Below are 15724 nucleotides of genomic sequence, written 5' to 3'. Positions count from 1 at the left end.
GTGGTCATATCATAATATCAATCATTAACAGTCATATTAATCAAGTTACACATAGGCAGCATAAAGGATGGAAAGTAGCCAATGCATGTTAAAAAAAACAAAACAAAAATAGCCTAATTTAAGTGAGAGATCACGTACTAACTAAATAGACGTAGTTTATTGAATCTTCCATAGCTGTAATGTTAAGAAATAGAGATCGGGCAAATTTGACTTAAGTTTGACCATGATGTATTTTTTTTTTCTCCTTCTATTGTAAATGATTGCTACTGGGTTGCACAATTTTCCATTTTTGCATATTATGCAATATATTGTAATGTGAGCATGTTCATGCGGCACGGTGGGGTGGTGCTGTGATGGCACCAAATTTAGTTCAGCATGTTGACGCAATAGTTAAACTTAGCACAACACCACACCCTTGCCAGTGTCTCCTTGTCAATGAAACATAACAGCTGAATCCAGTGCACTTCTTTATTGACTTTTGTGCAGCAGGTATTTCATTAGAAACAGACTGCAGGAAAACAAGCTCACAGCAGATATAAGTTAAAATGTCATTGAAGATGACATGAATGTTATGATTACAAATCAATAGAGCCCTGTGGTGATGCTTTCAATTTAAAAGCAGATGCAATTTTAAAAGCCCACCGAGACAAAAACACCACGATGCAGCCGGGTGACAAAATGTCCAGTCGAAGGCGAACTTCACATGGCTTTCACTTTAATCTGCTTCATCTTCATCTGCTTCTTCTCGATCTTCTTCTGCTCTCGTCTCTGAGCCGCTTCCTGAACAAATAAAAAGTGGACATTTAGTATCATCATTGATGATCCCAGAGTGACCGTGTGATGGATTTGAAGCAAGCAGAAAAATCCAGAGGGCTCAGGGTGATCATCGGTTGTCATGGGACCGACCTCCAGGCGGCGCTGTCTCTCAGGGTCCTCCTCGTTCATGATCCTCTCCTTCTCAGCCCGCTTTTTCTCCTCGCGTCGGGTCTGCGCCGCCTCCTGGCGCTGAGCGTGCGTCTGCTTCAGGAAGTTCTCCTCCACGCGGGCGCGGTTGCGGTCTGCCTTCATTTTCCCCTGCGGAGCAGCGGGAAGATTTGAAGCTTTTGTACTTGTGTGTTTGGAATGGAGGGTAAGAGTGTTTTTCATGCTTGTCATGTCTTTGCTTTGCGCAAGTGTGATCTTGTTGCTTCAGGTGTTTACCTCCCTGTTGAGACGCAGCTTCTTGACTTTATCGATGCTGTAGATAACCATGTTCATGAGGGGCAGAAGAGCGTCCATGTCTTTGGGAGACGTGTTGCCCATTCCAGGCACTGCACGACACGCAAAAAAAAAATAATGATAATAATTAGGGCCCACGTCAATTCATCGGTAACGGTTTGAACAAAAACTAATAACCATTAAATGTAAACAGCAGTGTCTTCTTTGTTTCAGGTAGCTTTAAGGGCTGACCCTCCCTGGAAAACAACACACATATCAAACAAAACTGCTATTAAATTGGGTTGTTGGTTTTTTTTTGAAGAAGAAGAAGAAATGTGATACTCACTCTTGCATAACTTTTGGACCAGAAAATTGGTCCGAAAAATGGATGGACTCAATCTTGTCGGCGTGGTTGGTGATATAATGAACCATCTGTGAAACACACGCAGACACAATGCCAGAAAAATGCAAAGATCCATCAAAGTGTTTTCATAAATGGTCACCTTGTTGTCCATCACGCCGTCCGTGACCTCGCCCATCTCCGTAAGAATAGCCAAAGAGTCCGGGAGGCCGAACTTGGGTCCGGACTTTGGCTTGTCGCCGCAGAACTCACTCTGTACAAAAACGAGAAAAATCCCCAATTGTATTGATACTTCCACGAAGCGACTAAGTGGGGTACGCCATCTAGTGGAGAAAAAAGTACTTACCAAGTCCTGCAACTCCTTCTGAAGGCGGCCCATCGCCTTCTTAGTGCCCACGGCAAACACAAACGTGTCCATGTCTTCGTCATTCAGCGTCACTTTGATTTGCTACGCACAAAAAGACATATGACAACAAATAGCACGTTCTCACAACACATAGCGTGTGCAGCGGGAAAACCAGTTGATACAAACCACTTGGTCACAGGTGGGCCTCATCATCCTGGCCAGAACATTGAGCAGGTCCTGTCTCTTCAGGAACTGAAAGCACAAAAAAGTCAATGGGAACACGTACATACACACAAACACCACCCTCCACTTTACCTTAAGCTGTATGAGCATGCCCTCACAGCAGACGCGTCCGGAGCACCACAGGTTGTAGATGTGTTCATTTTCCTGATTGAGCTTCCCCGTGCTCACTGCTTCTTTGCTGGTGCCGTCGTCGCCTGTGTGCACAAACAACTGTTGTTACATCAGCATAAAAAAAAAAAAAGAAGAAAAGATGCACGCGGCCAACTGACCCACAAGAGCAAAGTTGCTCTCCAGCAGCTCTCTGTGAGAGTTGAACCAGGACTGAGCCAGGCGGCTGTTTTTGTTCTTGCCGATGATGTAGTTCATGATGTAGGCCAGCAGGCCCGTCACCATCAGGATCTCCATGTAGTAGCTCTCCCAACTATTTTGAAGATGGGCCGGAACCTGAACACAAGCAAAAAAACAAAAAAAAAAAACACAAAGTTTCCATGAGGCATCAATGCCAGTAAACATTTGCAACATAGTCAAGTTTATTCACAAATTAGCTTTCAGGGAGCCTTTGATATATAGACTCAAATACAATAATCTGAGGGGGTAGGTTTTGAGAGTTAAAGGAGATTTACCGTGTGGATTATGAGGGGGTCTTTCATGGGGTGGCCAGGCTTCTCCACGTCGCCAATCACCTCAAACTCCTCCCGGTCATATTTGCTGTAAATGTCCTGATCCTGAGGAACACATCACAGACATTTTAGTAAAAATATAGATTTAGGAGTCTCTCACACACACACACACACACACACTTCTCACTTATAAATCCCACCTGTGCATCCGAATCGTCAAAACCGTCTTGTCCGTACTCCAGTTCTACCGTGGCCTCGTCTTCATCCTCGTCTTCGTCAGGCTGTAAGAACGGGCTGCCCCGAATGGACGACGGTGGAACGGTGTCCGGCTCGGGGTCCGCATCTTCGCTCATGTCCTCAAACTCGGCAAAGTCATTGTCGTCGAAGTCGGCCAGGTCCTCGCCGTCGTCAAAGTCGTCATTGTAGCTCCCCCGGGAGACGGGGAGTGCAAGTAGAAAGAGCAGCAGGAGGAATGGCAAACGTCGCATGGTGGTGCCTGAGCATGATTTTGACAAAACAAATAAGAGGGAGGGAAAAGTGTTGAAGAATCATTTTGAAAATGGCTGATTTAAGGCTTTCTTCTAAAAGTTTCGAATTTTGTTTGATAGCGTGCTTGAAATGTTTAGGGCCAGGGGAGAATACCAAATGATAAACAAACTATCCATCCTAAAACACTAAGGGAGTGTAGAAAACATGCCCGTATTTTAGCTAAGCTTAAAAATTGTTTTTTTTTTTAAAGTATTTAATAAGCTGATTAGGGATCGCGAGTCTGCCAGTCACCTGAGAGTTGATTTGAATAAAGTCAAACACGACTCAGATGTTCATTGTGATGTTTCCTTCCTTTTAAATGTTTCGTAATCCAAAGGTGGAAATTGAACTTTTATCAACAAATACCTTCCTTTATATCAAAATAAAAAAGGATTTGAGTCGTCAAGCTCAACTTGTGTCGCAAGCGCATCCTCGCATCATACTCGACAAAAACACCTCTTAACAGCAGAAATAACAAAAAGTGTAGCATTGTTTTGATGCGCATTTTCAATTTGGACACTTGTCAATTTTTGTGGGATTGACCCCGACGAAATTAGACCCCATTGCCCCCCCCCCCCACACACACACACACACACATTCCCTATATCACTTTCAGACAGCTCTGCTGCTAGCATGCTAACTAACACGAGCCCCCCACCCAGCACACAAATGAAAAGTGACGCCGTAACACTTGATAAAAATATTCAAAACAATAAGACAAGAACCGTAACGTCTTACCGCTAATGGTGTTGCGGTATTTGATCGCAAAAGCGCCTCCAAATGTCCTGATTTCGTGCAACGACTGGTTGGAGGAAGCTTGACACGGATTTAACCTCTCAAAGTAAAACTAAGGTGGCGAGACTTTCATCGTCAACGCGAGAGTTCGGACACGTCAGCAACGCGAGCTGACGTTGGTATGTGGGTTGACAGTGCGTTGTGTTTGTATTATTTTTTTTTCCACACCACAAATCTACATCGGAAGACGCCGTTTAAAAGCTTAAATACCACCGTATAAAACCTAATAATTCAAATGAAATTTCAGAAATATAATTGATGTGGCAAGGCTTTCAATTAAGATGCTAATTACAAGACTAATAAAACTTTCAGAAGCGATCAGATAAATCAGTAGTATTAACACATCTGAATGAATATGTGGATTAATTTCAGCGCAGCAATTGCAAACCAGGGAGAAAAACCTGAGTCTGGGAGACATACGGAAGTTTTCAGAAATAGAGCTTTTAAGTTGAAAGTCCTAACCGGAAGCCACTCGGTACTAGCCTCATAAAGCTTTGTAGATCCGAACGGGCTATGGCTGGTACTCTTTGTTGGCTAAAGTGGCCGTAATATTGCATTAGATCGGCGATTTTGCGACGCGACGCGACGACGGCCACGAACGTAAATTCTACTAATTATTCTCATCGGTTAAACAAAAGTGGTCGCGAGCGCTTCTCGAGGGGAGACTTAATTTGCGGTGAGCTAACGCAAACGTGTTAGCTCCGCTCCGCTCCGCTCCGCTACGATGTCGCTGCACGGCAAGAGAAAAGAAATCTACAAATACGAGGCGCCATGGACGGTCTACGCAATGAACTGGAGCGTACGACCGGACAAACGCTTTCGCTTGGCTCTGGGAAGCTTCGTGGAAGAATACAATAACAAGGTGCGTGCATATTTTTTTCCCCATTGGGGGTTGTTTCATAAAACCCGGGCTAAAGATAGTAACGCGTTGGATGCTAATCATAGTTGTGCAGCGGAGTACTAATGCGTTATAAATCATGACGTTTCACGGGAAATGATGTCCTACAACGTTAGTCTACACCCTAAATTCTAATGAACTAATATTCATTTCAAAAATGTTAAAAACAGCCTTTACAATTCATCGGGATTTGATGACAGTATGCATTTCCATCAAATGTTTAGGGGGGGGGGGGGTTGTGTGACATCTTGATTCAAATATTTAGGAACGTTGCAGAAAGACCCTATTTAGATCATTAGAAATCGCCCAAATATGTTTTGCATTTGCCTTTTAACACAATCAGTGCCACTCGTCTTTACGTTCAGGTCCAGCTAGTGGGTCTAGAAGAAGAGAGCTCAGAGTTCGTGTGTCGGAACACCTTTGACCACCCGTATCCAACCACCAAGATCATGTGGATCCCGGATACTAAGGGGGTCTATCCAGACCTGCTGGCCACCAGCGGGGACTACCTGCGCATCTGGAGGGTACGTTATGTATGGGCAGCAATGACATCCAAAAGGAGAAGAGTGATGATAACCAGAAATAAGAGATAAATAGTTCTTCTATGTTAATGGTTCTTCTTAAACACCACTAAACCATACTTATTTTACAAACCACAAGGAATTATTTTTGGAACTGACAATTTCCTCCACATTGCAGGTCAGTGACACGGAAACACGCCTTGAATGTTTGTTGAACAACAACAAGAACTCCGACTTCTGCGCGCCGCTCACGTCCTTCGACTGGAACGAGGTGGACCCTAACCTTCTGGGTAAGAAGAATTGGAGCACTTGTCTTGTGGAAATGGATCCAAACAACAATTCTTCACCTGTGCAGGCACATCCAGCATCGACACCACCTGCACCATCTGGGGTCTGGAGACAGGTCAGGTTCTAGGTCGCGTCAACCTGGTGTCGGGACACGTCAAGACGCAGCTCATCGCCCACGACAAAGAGGTCGGTGTGATCTCGGTTGGCCAGTGAATACGCTAAGCAACTTGATTTGGATGGATCCAAAAGTTTTTATTTGATGAGGCCCAGCACAAGTGTGTTTCTCGTCCGTCCCCGCAGGTGTACGACATCGCCTTTAGCCGGGCGGGCGGCGGCCGTGACATGTTCGCCTCGGTGGGCGCCGACGGCTCGGTGCGCATGTTCGACCTGCGCCACCTGGAGCACAGCACCATCATCTACGAGGACCCCCAGCACCACCCGCTGCTGCGCCTCTGCTGGAACAAGCAGGACCCCAACTACCTGGCCACCATGGCCATGGACGGAATGGAGGTCAGCCTGGTACGATAGCAATTGTGGACTGAAATGCTATTTGTTTGAGAATGGGCTATGTGCCGAACAGGTTGTCATCCTGGATGTGCGCGTGCCGTGCACGCCGGTGGCTCGCCTCAACAACCACCGCGCCTGCGTCAACGGCATTGCCTGGGCGCCACACTCCTCGTGTCACATCTGCACCGCAGGTAAATGACACATCTACACGCTTTTTTTCTTACTGCGCTTCGACAGTCGCTGTGCGAGAATAGCCCAGAACCGCGAGCTCCTTGGCCGAGTCACATGACTAGCATTTGGAAAAACACGTATTCTACCTCTCGTTTTTTTTTTTTTCCTTCCTCCCGCGGTAGCCGACGACCACCAGGCTCTGATCTGGGACATCCAGCAGATGCCCCGCGCCATCGAAGACCCCATCCTGGCGTACACGGCCGAGGGCGAGATCAACAACGTGCAGTGGGCGTCCACGCAACCCGACTGGATCGCCATCTGCTATAACAACTGTCTGGAGATCCTGCGCGTCTGAATGCGGAAGGAGAGGAGACCACGCCCCACCGCCCACCCAGCCACCCACCCCCCTTCCTTGAAGTGAACTCTGACTGAACTGTTTGGAGTGGACATACTCCGCAATAAGCCTGTCTTTTTTTGGAAGTCAGTGAGGCCACTGTTCTTCGCCACCTTCTATTTCTACTCCGTGTGTTCCAGCTCTTTTATTTATTCTGCTCTCCAGGTAGACGTCTTGTAGTGCAGAGGAGTGAGTTGCAGCGCCAAATTCACAAGAAAAGGAACAATTGCGCTACGAGATTTGGCCTCCAGAAAAACAGGAGTTTGAATCTTGTGGTGTTAATGTTCCTTTTCCTCCGTATCGTAGTGCTGAACTCAGACGAAGATTTTGACGTTTGTGAGATGATTGTCATGATTTTTGGTTGTTTGTGTTGTGAAGATTAAATATCAATTCCGTCATGACTTCCTACGGACAGCGGCAACTCCAGACTTGATTCTTTTCCCTCTGTAAACATCTTTGGCCCTTTCTTACAGTTGACCTGTGCTGGAAAAATGGACTTTTGCCCTCTTGTCTCCTTCCACACGTTGTCTCCTTGTAGCATGCCATTACAAGGCAAGGGGGAAAAAGTGTACATACATATAAATATATCCATTTAAACATGTCGGATAGCAAAGTGCTCAAGTTGTAGGCTTTTTTTTTTTGCATTAGGTCTCATGGAATTTGCTCTAATAAATTGTATTCATCCATGTATCAACTCCGTTTGTAGTTATTGTCCACTTTGACCTAACGTATCAAACTGTTCCTCATATATTTATATTAATGTAGCCTTGCATCGACGGCTTTTCAATTCATATTTACTCTTAGTTTTCATGTGCGCCCTTTCTTGACAACTCACCTTTATTATGATGTATCCGTTTTATTCGAGTGTAGACTTCTGGTGGTATGCAGTGACATGCAGTTCCGCTGGGGGTCGCCAAACCTGCATTATGTCAGCCCATTGCAAATATTATTGCTGTAAAGAGTTTGTCATGAAAGATCTCCTTTCCTTTCAAAAATGGTGCTTCGAAAGTCGAAAAACAATCTTTCTCGAAGTGCTTTTGGGTCAACCCATGGACGTTCCTAGGCAAATATGAAAAGTAAGCAAATAGCAATCTATTTCTTTTCCTGCCCCATTCCCCCGGACAGAGAGCCACTGAGCACAGACACTCTTGTACAAAAGGAAAGAGGTTTTATTCACAGTTTGTCCCTTTTTATTCAATACAGAGGAAAGGCGAGGATGAGTTGGGACATTGTGGACCAGTTTACAGAGGAAGAGGAGGCTGACGTGACAGCCACGCCGGGAAGGGGAGAGGATGAAACGTCGCCGAAGACGGCAATGTTTTCTTTCGGGGACGTCCCTCCTCTCCCTTCTGTTTGTCATCCCTTCCAGCACCAGAGGACCTCTTCGGAATGGGAATGAGGACCCCCCCCCCCCTCCCGCCCCACGGGTGGTCTCGAGAGGACGGCGTGGAAAGAAGATGGCTGGCGTGAGTGAAAGATGATGTCATTTTTTTTTTTTTTATTGAAAAGCATCCCCTGTTCTCCCATAAGCCGACACAGACATCCCGTGAGCTCCCGCGAGTCTCCACTTTGGAAGAGACTTGCGGGAATATCACCCCACGGAGGGTGGGATGGATGGAAGGAGCCAGGGAAGAAGGAAGGAAAGGAAAGGCAGGAAAAAGCGAAGGGATTTGTCGTCTTTCATCCTGTCTTCTTACTCCTCCTTCTCCTCTCCGTGTGTGATGACGTAGCAGATGTTCTTGTAGTCCACGTTGCCCGCGACGTCAGGGGGGAAGGCGGCCCACATGTTCTTGATCTGTCAACAAGTGGAAGTAAAGTGTCGGATGTTGCAATTGCTAACATCTCACACCGTTCTGCAAATAAATCAAAAGCAGAGTCAAATCGTTTTACCTCCTCCTTGGAGAACCTGTCGCACTGAGTGGTCAGGAGCTCCTCAAGGCTGGGGACACAAATGGACAAATGAATCCCACTGGGCTTTTTCAGCAGCCTCACCACAACGTGTTGAGCAAAGAATTGACAAATATGCCTCATTTCATGTTTTGTTGTTCTTGATATGATTTCAATCACGTGTGGTGAAAGTTCACACTCACAACTGCTTCTTGATGGTTCCGGTACCCTCGGGGTCCAGGACCTTGAAGGCGGCAAGAATAACGTCCTCGGGGTCAGCGCCTGTCCCGAAAATAAAGTCATTGATTAAAAAATAAATAAAATAAATGAATAAATACGAGGCCTGTGTGCAAGATCCAAAAAAGCTACCCTTCAGCTTCTCGCCGAACATGGTGAGGAAGACGGTGAAGTTGATGGGGCCGCTGGCCTCCTTGATCATGGCCTCCAGCTCCTCGTTCTTGGTGTTCAGCTGGCCTGCAGCCGGGGAAGGACAGAGATCAGGATCGGGTAGTCCAGGCTAGTTGCGGAGAAATCTTCACTCACCCAGGGAAGCCAGAACGTCCCTCAAATCATCTTTGCTGATGATGCCGTCTCTGTTCTGGTCGATGATTGTGAAGGCCTGCGAGGAGGAGACAAATGGATGAAAGACACTCGAGATATATTTGGTGTCTTCTTGTGGAAAGCTCAAAGCCTCTGGATGCTTGTCAATAAGAGTCTCCCCTTACTGGAGTCACATTCCTAAAAGCGACTTTCCTTACGGGTTAATTTGGGACGGCAGCTGCCGGATCCATCTTCTCAGCTGAAACTCAAGAGTCGGGTCTCGGCCCCGCTAATAGTTACCGAAGATGGCGTCACGATCTAAGATGGTCGCTCGCGCGTGCAAACGCCACTGTCCTTTTCTTAAGTGGCGAGGTGCAATTTTGGACGGTGGGTGGAGGTCAAAGGGAAGCAAAACAGGAAGGAGGTGTGGGACAGTGCAAACGACGTGCTTGTTTAAGTGTCAGCGTGCTGCTGGTGGGTGGAGCCGCCCTCAACTCCAAACTCCAGGAAATGAAGTGTGTCTCACCTCTTTGTACTCCTGAATCTGACTCTGCTCAAACATAGAGAATACGTTGGAGGAGCCGCTATCTCCGCCGCCCTGCCTCCTCTTGGTCTTCTTGGGTGCCTGCACAGCAAATTGGGGAAAAAAAAGAAATCAGAGGAAGTCACTCGCTTACTTCATGAGGAGAAGGTTTTTCATTCAAATTGTGAAAATCACATTTGCTTACTTGCTTACTTTGGTTCGTTTTGTTTTTTTTCCTCCCGATTTACATTTTTGTTTACACTCGGTTTTCTTTTGACTTTCTTCCTTTCCTGCCTACACTATGAATGGTCTGGCTCAACAAGCTTCCTTCTGTCTTATTGTTACATTTTGCATTGCTCCAAAGTACACAACGAGAAAAAAAACACATCAAATTCCATCATGCAGGCTGGAAAGGGAGATAGGCTGAGTCCACGTGGACGGACGGGCCAGCTACTCACCATCTCGAGACGCTGAGAGTGGAGCTTTGGGACGATGAAGAAAGAGAGGAGAGGGTGAAGCCGCGTCGGTCCTCCGCCTCCGGGGGGCTTATATAGCCCCGGGCCCCCTCGTCTAACTTTAGACACAACCTCAAGTTTGGACGGGGGATAAAAAAAAAAGAGAGCGAGAGGAGGGGATGCTTGGGGACGAGCGGATGGATGAGCGAAAGCCAAGGAGAGCCAAGGCCAGTGTTGGCGTATCCGCTTACAGGAGAGCCAAAATAGACGCGGGCGCGCCGTCTTCCAATCAAGTCAACCAGGGAGCTTGCCGCAGGTCCTCCGTCCCACGTGGACTAATAAGGACATTGAGGACACGGACGCTCGGAGGATCCCCTCCGCCCTGGTCCCTCCTTGAGTCCTCGCCGCCTTTATTTTTGGGTCCTCGACGGGATATAGGCGAGTGGCTCGCGAGCGTGCGCCTTGACCGTGTATGTGCACGGCTCCCGTGTCTCTTGATGGAATCAATAAGGTCACGCAACAAAATCCTACATTTTAGACGACATCTCCGACTGGAAGCTAAATCGCACGCTTCACAAGGAACCTAATATGTTAGGATAAAAAAAATAAATAAAAAAAAAGCAGTGACCGCACTCAAATCATCGTTCGCCATTGAAATGAATGGAAGAGCCATTCGAGTGTTCCACCAACCAACTTATTTATAATGTAGCTGTTGGGCCTGCCTTAGCCACCGGGGGGCAGCAAAAATACAGTCGATAGTATTAGTTGCACTTTACCGAGTATTGGCATATTGTTTGTCTGCGAGTGTTGCACCGTCATTTTTGTTCAATGATGGGAAAAGTCCTCACATTCTTGACTTGAGTCCAAATAACTGGAGCTAGCCAGCCGGCTCAAGTCAGAAATGGATGAGACGCCAAGGTGTCAGACACTTGAACACACCGTTAACCTGTGATCTTTTCTGAGCGTGTCTTTGTGCAAAGGTGCCACTTTACTGCTTGACATTTTTACACCTGTTTGCCAATTGGACTCTCAGCACTTGAGAAGCTAAGTCGGGCCCCAAACACGCAAAGCCCCTCCCTCCCTCTCTCCCTCCCTGTTATGTTTGCGAGAGAACGGGGACAGCTGGGAGTGACGGAAATAGACAAATTAACTTGGCTCTGTGCAATGAAGAGTGGGAAATGGGTGCTAGGGGGGATTTGAGGCCTATTTGGCTTTTTGTATCCAAATTTACTCGTCACTAATCCAGACTCATTTGATTAAGAAAGCAGGCCGGGCTATTATTGGCTGTTTATATTTCCACCGCTCTTTCTCCACCTGCTGCACAATCCGGCCTCGCTCGTTTATCCTCGCCCGCTGCCCGCTTCCTGTCGCTTGTCTTGCGGCTGACCTTTGAACCCGGGCTCACGTCTCTGTCACCACCTTGTTGGATGAGTAATGTACGATGGCACGGACCTTCAAGTACCCTTTGTTTTACATCTTCTCGGTGCTAAAACGAAATGTTCCATCCCCTGAGGGAAAACACATGTTGTGACACAGATAACAAGTTCAGGGTTTTGTTTTATGTTTTTTTTTTACATCTCACTTCCTCTTTTTAGTTTCACGTCAAGTCGATAAGATCTTCTTGCAGGTTCAGCCACTCTTCACGGGCCTTCTTAACCTCTTGCCCGTAACGGCGGTGCAGCTGGCGGAACTCCTCCCGCGCATTAGAACCCACCAGAGGCCACTCGCCGAACGAAGGCGGCGTCGGAACGTTCAAGGGTGTGACGTGAGCGTTCCACCTGTGCCGCGGCTTTGGAGACTTTTTGACGACAACTCCTGCTGCTGCTGCTGCTGACGGTGGCGGTCCGAGGTTCGAGTTGCCGGCTGGAGACTCACCGTAGCCCGGATGCTGCTTCAATTCTGCAAAAACAAAAGAATGTTCTGACATTACACTCAGTTCAACGATCTGAGTGATATCACGATGGTATCACTTATCAGCTACCTCCGCCATCTCGTGTGAGATTGTTATACTGCACGCCGAGGTCACGTAGCAGCAGCGACAAGTAGCGGTGGCCGGCCGACAGCAAAGCCCGCAACCAATTCTCCAGCGTGGCCTCGTCCGCTGCCGCAAACTGGTAGCTCTTTTCTTCGGGCCCTTGAAAGAGCAAAGAGAAGCAGAAGCGTCCGTCGGTATCTACTCGCCGCACAGCGCATCCCTCCAGCACGATGACACCCAGCAGGCGGCGGTCCGCGGGGCGCTCCTGGTAGAAGAGCAGGTTGGCTTTCAGGACCAACCAGCGGCGATGGTACGAGCCATTTCGCTGTTTCTGCAAGGGTGATTGGATCAGTTGAAATTTTGCTTCGAATTTTCTTTGCATTTTTGCTTTGGAACCTTTTTGAAGAGAAAGCCTTCTTTGTCAACCCGTGATGTGCAGGAGTGGTAATGAGTCAAAATCTTCTTGTGGAGCTTCATAACAACCCTGAAAGGAAGAGAATAGGCTTGATTTTGATGGGTACACAAACCTCCAACACCATCTCAACACGTTTTGTGTGTTTTATACATAGAAGACAATAGTGTCATTTGTGACTTACCTCTGGCGATGCCGAGTCCCCCGGCCGGTCACTTGCGCACCCTCATTAAACTTTGCTTTTTTTTTCAAAACATATGAACGTATCTCCTTAGCGCTCCTCTTTGCCTCACGGGCGCTCTAAAAATGTCTGAATTTCAAAGTTTCAGGTTACTTCCTGTGAGCGTCGGTGCCGAGTGCTGAAATATAAATAACTCGACCCACTTCCTGGTAACAGAACCCAGACACACATTGTGTTCTCTACCATGACACTGAGGCGCTGGCTCGAGCAGTGGCCGAGCAAAAAAGTGTAACTTGGAAGTGATGCTTGAGCACTTCTGCATTCTGTCATGATTTGCTCCAATGTGTCACCACCGACTGTCAAATCCTCCCTTGTAATTATCCTAAAGCCTCCAATATTCTGAGTGACTTCTTTTTTATCAGTGCTGAAGGCCTTCCCTCCCCTAATATGAGTGTCAGGTGGGCTTTATCTTGCTTGTCCCCCCCCCCCCCCCCCCCTTGTTTCTTGGCCTTTTTGCATCTATTCTTGACAAGCACTGATCCCTTTTATCCCACTGGACCTCAAAGAATTTCACATCTAAAAGAGTCTGGTGTGTGGAAGACTGCTGTGGATTTCAAAACGACTCATTGTGTCTATTTCTTGTCATAACATTTTTAAAAAGCCAGTCGTGTTTGTTGATTAACATGACAAACAACACATACAAAGGTTTTATACATCAATTTGAGATCAACAGTTTACCCTCCGTCCAAGTGGTGGCGCTGCTAGCTTAGCAGAGCCAACTGCTGTGTAATGTTTTGGCGAAGAAAAAGAAACCACAGAAGAAGACAGTAGTACGAACGTCGTTTGAATTGTTATCAGGTTACATTTCTTCGTTATTTGTGGTTTATACTTTTGTCAAGCATTTGAAGTGACGGTTTCATCACGCGATCATTGCGTTTGCATCTTTAATCGGACTGCGCTCCATTTTAGCGCAAATTAGCTGCCGATGCTTTACGTTGCCGCATGTGTCGCCTGCTGCTGCTGATGCAAGCTAACATGTTAGCAACATCGCTGACGTGATTGCTGTGACAATATCCCACTGACTTTTCTCCCCTCATTACACCAACTATTGTCTTTTGAGAATAACAAGTCTGCACGTGTGGCTTTTTTAAAGCACCATGTCCAAACGAAAAGTCACGTTTGCGGATGGTGATGGTGAGGTGTTGGAGCTGGACGATGAGGTCTCGAACAAAAAGGTGCGTTTGCCAACTTCATTTTGAAGTTGTCAATTTGGAATGTATGTTGACTTCTAACTGATGTGATGCCACAAACACGGAAGTGTTTGGAATGCTGCACGATAGGTTGTTGGTCATCAACGGTCCTTTTTTGTGTGCCCTGAAGCCAACACTTGAGGTGCCGAGCGGCCCGGGCTCCAGGTTCAAGGGCAAGCATTCCCTTGACAGTGACGAGGAGGACGAAGGGGAGGACACCCAGAACAAGAAATACGACATTTTGGCCAGCGACGACGTGGACGGCGAGTCTCTTTGGTTGTTCACAAGCTGCGATATTGTTTTTAGTATGTACTTAATGTGCATTGTGGATTCCAGGCCAAGAGAACGCCACCATCGATTACGACGAGGGCGTTTCCATCACGCCCTTCAACCTGGAGGAGGAGATGGAGGAGGGACACTTTGACTCGGAGGGGAACTACTTTGTCAAAAAGGAAGAGCAGATCCGAGACAATTGGCTCGACAACATTGACTGGGTAACTGCGTTCTCAGAAGGCTTCGCGTGGCACCCGAGAAATTCAAGGGATAATAACGGTGCGGTGCGTATTTTTTAGGTGAAAATCAAAGAACAACCGTTCAAACAAAAGAAGAAAGGACTCGGAGCGAAACGCAAGCGCAGAGTGGGCGATGAAGATGAAGCGGAGGAGGAGAAGAAGCGGGAGGAGCAGCGAGAAAACAAGGAAGGTGACGAAGATGAGGACGAGGAGGAGGAGGCCGAACCGGCCGAGGACCCCATGGCCTCCCTCACGCAGCAGCAGCTCACAGAAGCCCTAGTGGAACTCTTGTTGCCGGGGGAGACGGTCGCGGCGGCGCTGCGACGGCTGGGGGGCCTCGGCGGGCAGAAGAAGAGCAAACTGCGGGACGCCGGCGACCACGCGGCGGAGAACGAGCGGGACACGGAGAAGCTGGACCGCCTCACGTCTCTCGCCGACAGGCTGGTGGCGTCGGGCGTGTACGGCATCTACCAGCAAACCAAGGAAAAGCTGGCCTACACGCTCAAGAATATGAGCAGTAAGCGACCCAAGTCGAAGGAGGAGGACGAAGACGAACTGGACATGTTCGGAGACAAGTTTGACGAGAAGCACGGCGCACGTGCTGAAGAGGAGGAAGACAAAAGAGGTTTGACGCAGGCTCCTTTTCCCTGGCGAATGGTCGGTCGCCTTTCATTGAATCTTGCGTTGTTTTTCGGCAGTGAGCGAGGAAGTCATGTGGGAGTACAAGTGGGAGAACGAGGACAAGTCCGAGGTCTACGGAGCCTTCACCAGCCAGCAGATGCAGGTAGATTGGCTTCAAGTTAGCTCCATTTTGCCGCTCTGTTTGTCACTAATTGATGGGGCGTGTTGTCAGGATTGGGTGGATGAAGGCTACTTCAGCAGCGGTGTGTACTGCAGGCGCTTGGACCAGGAAGGCTCACAATTCTACAACTCCAAGAGACTGGACTTTGAGCTCTACACGTGATCGCTCCCATGCAGTGCTGCATCATCTTTTCTTATGTCCACATGTTTTTAAATAAATCGTCCTCATACTGTATTGCCCTTTGTTACTTGGACATAACAATAAACGAGAGAGCTCGTCAATAGGACAAACACAATGATGCACTGTGGTCTTATTTTG

At 47.6% G+C, this 15724-nt stretch overlaps 5 protein-coding genes across 7 annotated transcripts; 2 read left to right on the top strand and 3 right to left on the bottom strand.

Annotated features, from left to right (window-relative positions):
• Window positions 1-460: 460 nt before the first annotated feature.
• On the bottom strand, window positions 461-4201 carry ccdc47 (coiled-coil domain containing 47). The gene is made up of 13 exons (XM_085934461.1): window positions 4034-4201; window positions 2968-3263; window positions 2771-2872; window positions 2417-2591; window positions 2220-2341; window positions 2091-2156; window positions 1905-2006; window positions 1701-1811; window positions 1544-1629; window positions 1396-1454; window positions 1201-1310; window positions 907-1074; window positions 461-780 (listed from the first exon to the last, which is right to left on the bottom strand). Exons 2-13 carry the CDS (start codon window positions 3253-3255, stop codon window positions 700-702), a joined length of 1470 nt encoding a protein of 489 aa, XP_085790587.1. The 5' UTR covers window positions 3256-3263; window positions 4034-4201; the 3' UTR covers window positions 461-699.
• A 339-nt stretch (window positions 4202-4540) lies between these two features.
• On the top strand, window positions 4541-7557 carry dcaf7 (ddb1 and cul4 associated factor 7). Of its 2 annotated transcripts, none has more exons than XM_085934463.1 (7): window positions 4541-4952; window positions 5354-5512; window positions 5688-5799; window positions 5865-5983; window positions 6098-6307; window positions 6378-6495; window positions 6658-7557. In XM_085934463.1, exons 1-7 carry the CDS (start codon window positions 4815-4817, stop codon window positions 6828-6830), a joined length of 1029 nt encoding a protein of 342 aa, XP_085790589.1. In that variant the 5' UTR covers window positions 4541-4814; the 3' UTR covers window positions 6831-7557. The 2 variants fall into 2 exon arrangements, with proteins under 2 accessions (XP_085790589.1, XP_085790588.1); XM_085934462.1 differs by having other exon boundaries at window positions 6655-7557.
• Window positions 7558-8036: 479 nt separating this feature from the next.
• Window positions 8037-10416, bottom strand: mylpfa (myosin light chain, phosphorylatable, fast skeletal muscle a). Its single transcript, XM_085934153.1, has 7 exons — window positions 10278-10416; window positions 9823-9921; window positions 9300-9375; window positions 9126-9230; window positions 8960-9038; window positions 8760-8808; window positions 8037-8664 (listed from the first exon to the last, which is right to left on the bottom strand). The coding sequence occupies exons 1-7, from the start codon at window positions 10278-10280 to the stop codon at window positions 8563-8565; spliced, it is 513 nt and encodes a 170-aa protein (XP_085790279.1). The 5' UTR covers window positions 10281-10416; the 3' UTR covers window positions 8037-8562.
• Window positions 10417-11826: 1410 nt separating this feature from the next.
• Window positions 11827-12988, bottom strand: pheta2 (PH domain containing endocytic trafficking adaptor 2). The gene is made up of 4 exons (XM_085933081.1): window positions 12846-12988; window positions 12646-12733; window positions 12256-12580; window positions 11827-12173 (listed from the first exon to the last, which is right to left on the bottom strand). The coding sequence occupies exons 2-4, from the start codon at window positions 12724-12726 to the stop codon at window positions 11872-11874; spliced, it is 708 nt and encodes a 235-aa protein (XP_085789207.1). The 5' UTR covers window positions 12727-12733; window positions 12846-12988; the 3' UTR covers window positions 11827-11871.
• A 574-nt stretch (window positions 12989-13562) lies between these two features.
• On the top strand, window positions 13563-15701 carry cd2bp2 (CD2 (cytoplasmic tail) binding protein 2). 2 transcript variants are annotated; one of them, XM_085933080.1, is made up of 7 exons: window positions 13563-13700; window positions 13996-14077; window positions 14223-14355; window positions 14429-14586; window positions 14665-15229; window positions 15303-15388; window positions 15458-15701. In XM_085933080.1, the coding sequence occupies exons 2-7, from the start codon at window positions 14000-14002 to the stop codon at window positions 15566-15568; spliced, it is 1131 nt and encodes a 376-aa protein (XP_085789206.1). In that variant the 5' UTR covers window positions 13563-13700; window positions 13996-13999; the 3' UTR covers window positions 15569-15701. The 2 variants fall into 2 exon arrangements, with proteins under 2 accessions (XP_085789206.1, XP_085789205.1); XM_085933079.1 differs by having other exon boundaries at window positions 13641-14077.
• The last annotated feature ends 23 nt before the right edge of the window (window positions 15702-15724 follow it).

This window comes from Syngnathus leptorhynchus, chromosome 16 (assembly GCF_054491065.1).
Source record: "Syngnathus leptorhynchus isolate UIUO chromosome 16, UIUO_Slep, whole genome shotgun sequence".
NCBI classification, from domain to species: Eukaryota; Metazoa; Chordata; class Actinopteri; order Syngnathiformes; family Syngnathidae; genus Syngnathus; species Syngnathus leptorhynchus.
This window is presented reverse-complemented; position numbering and strand designations above follow the sequence as displayed.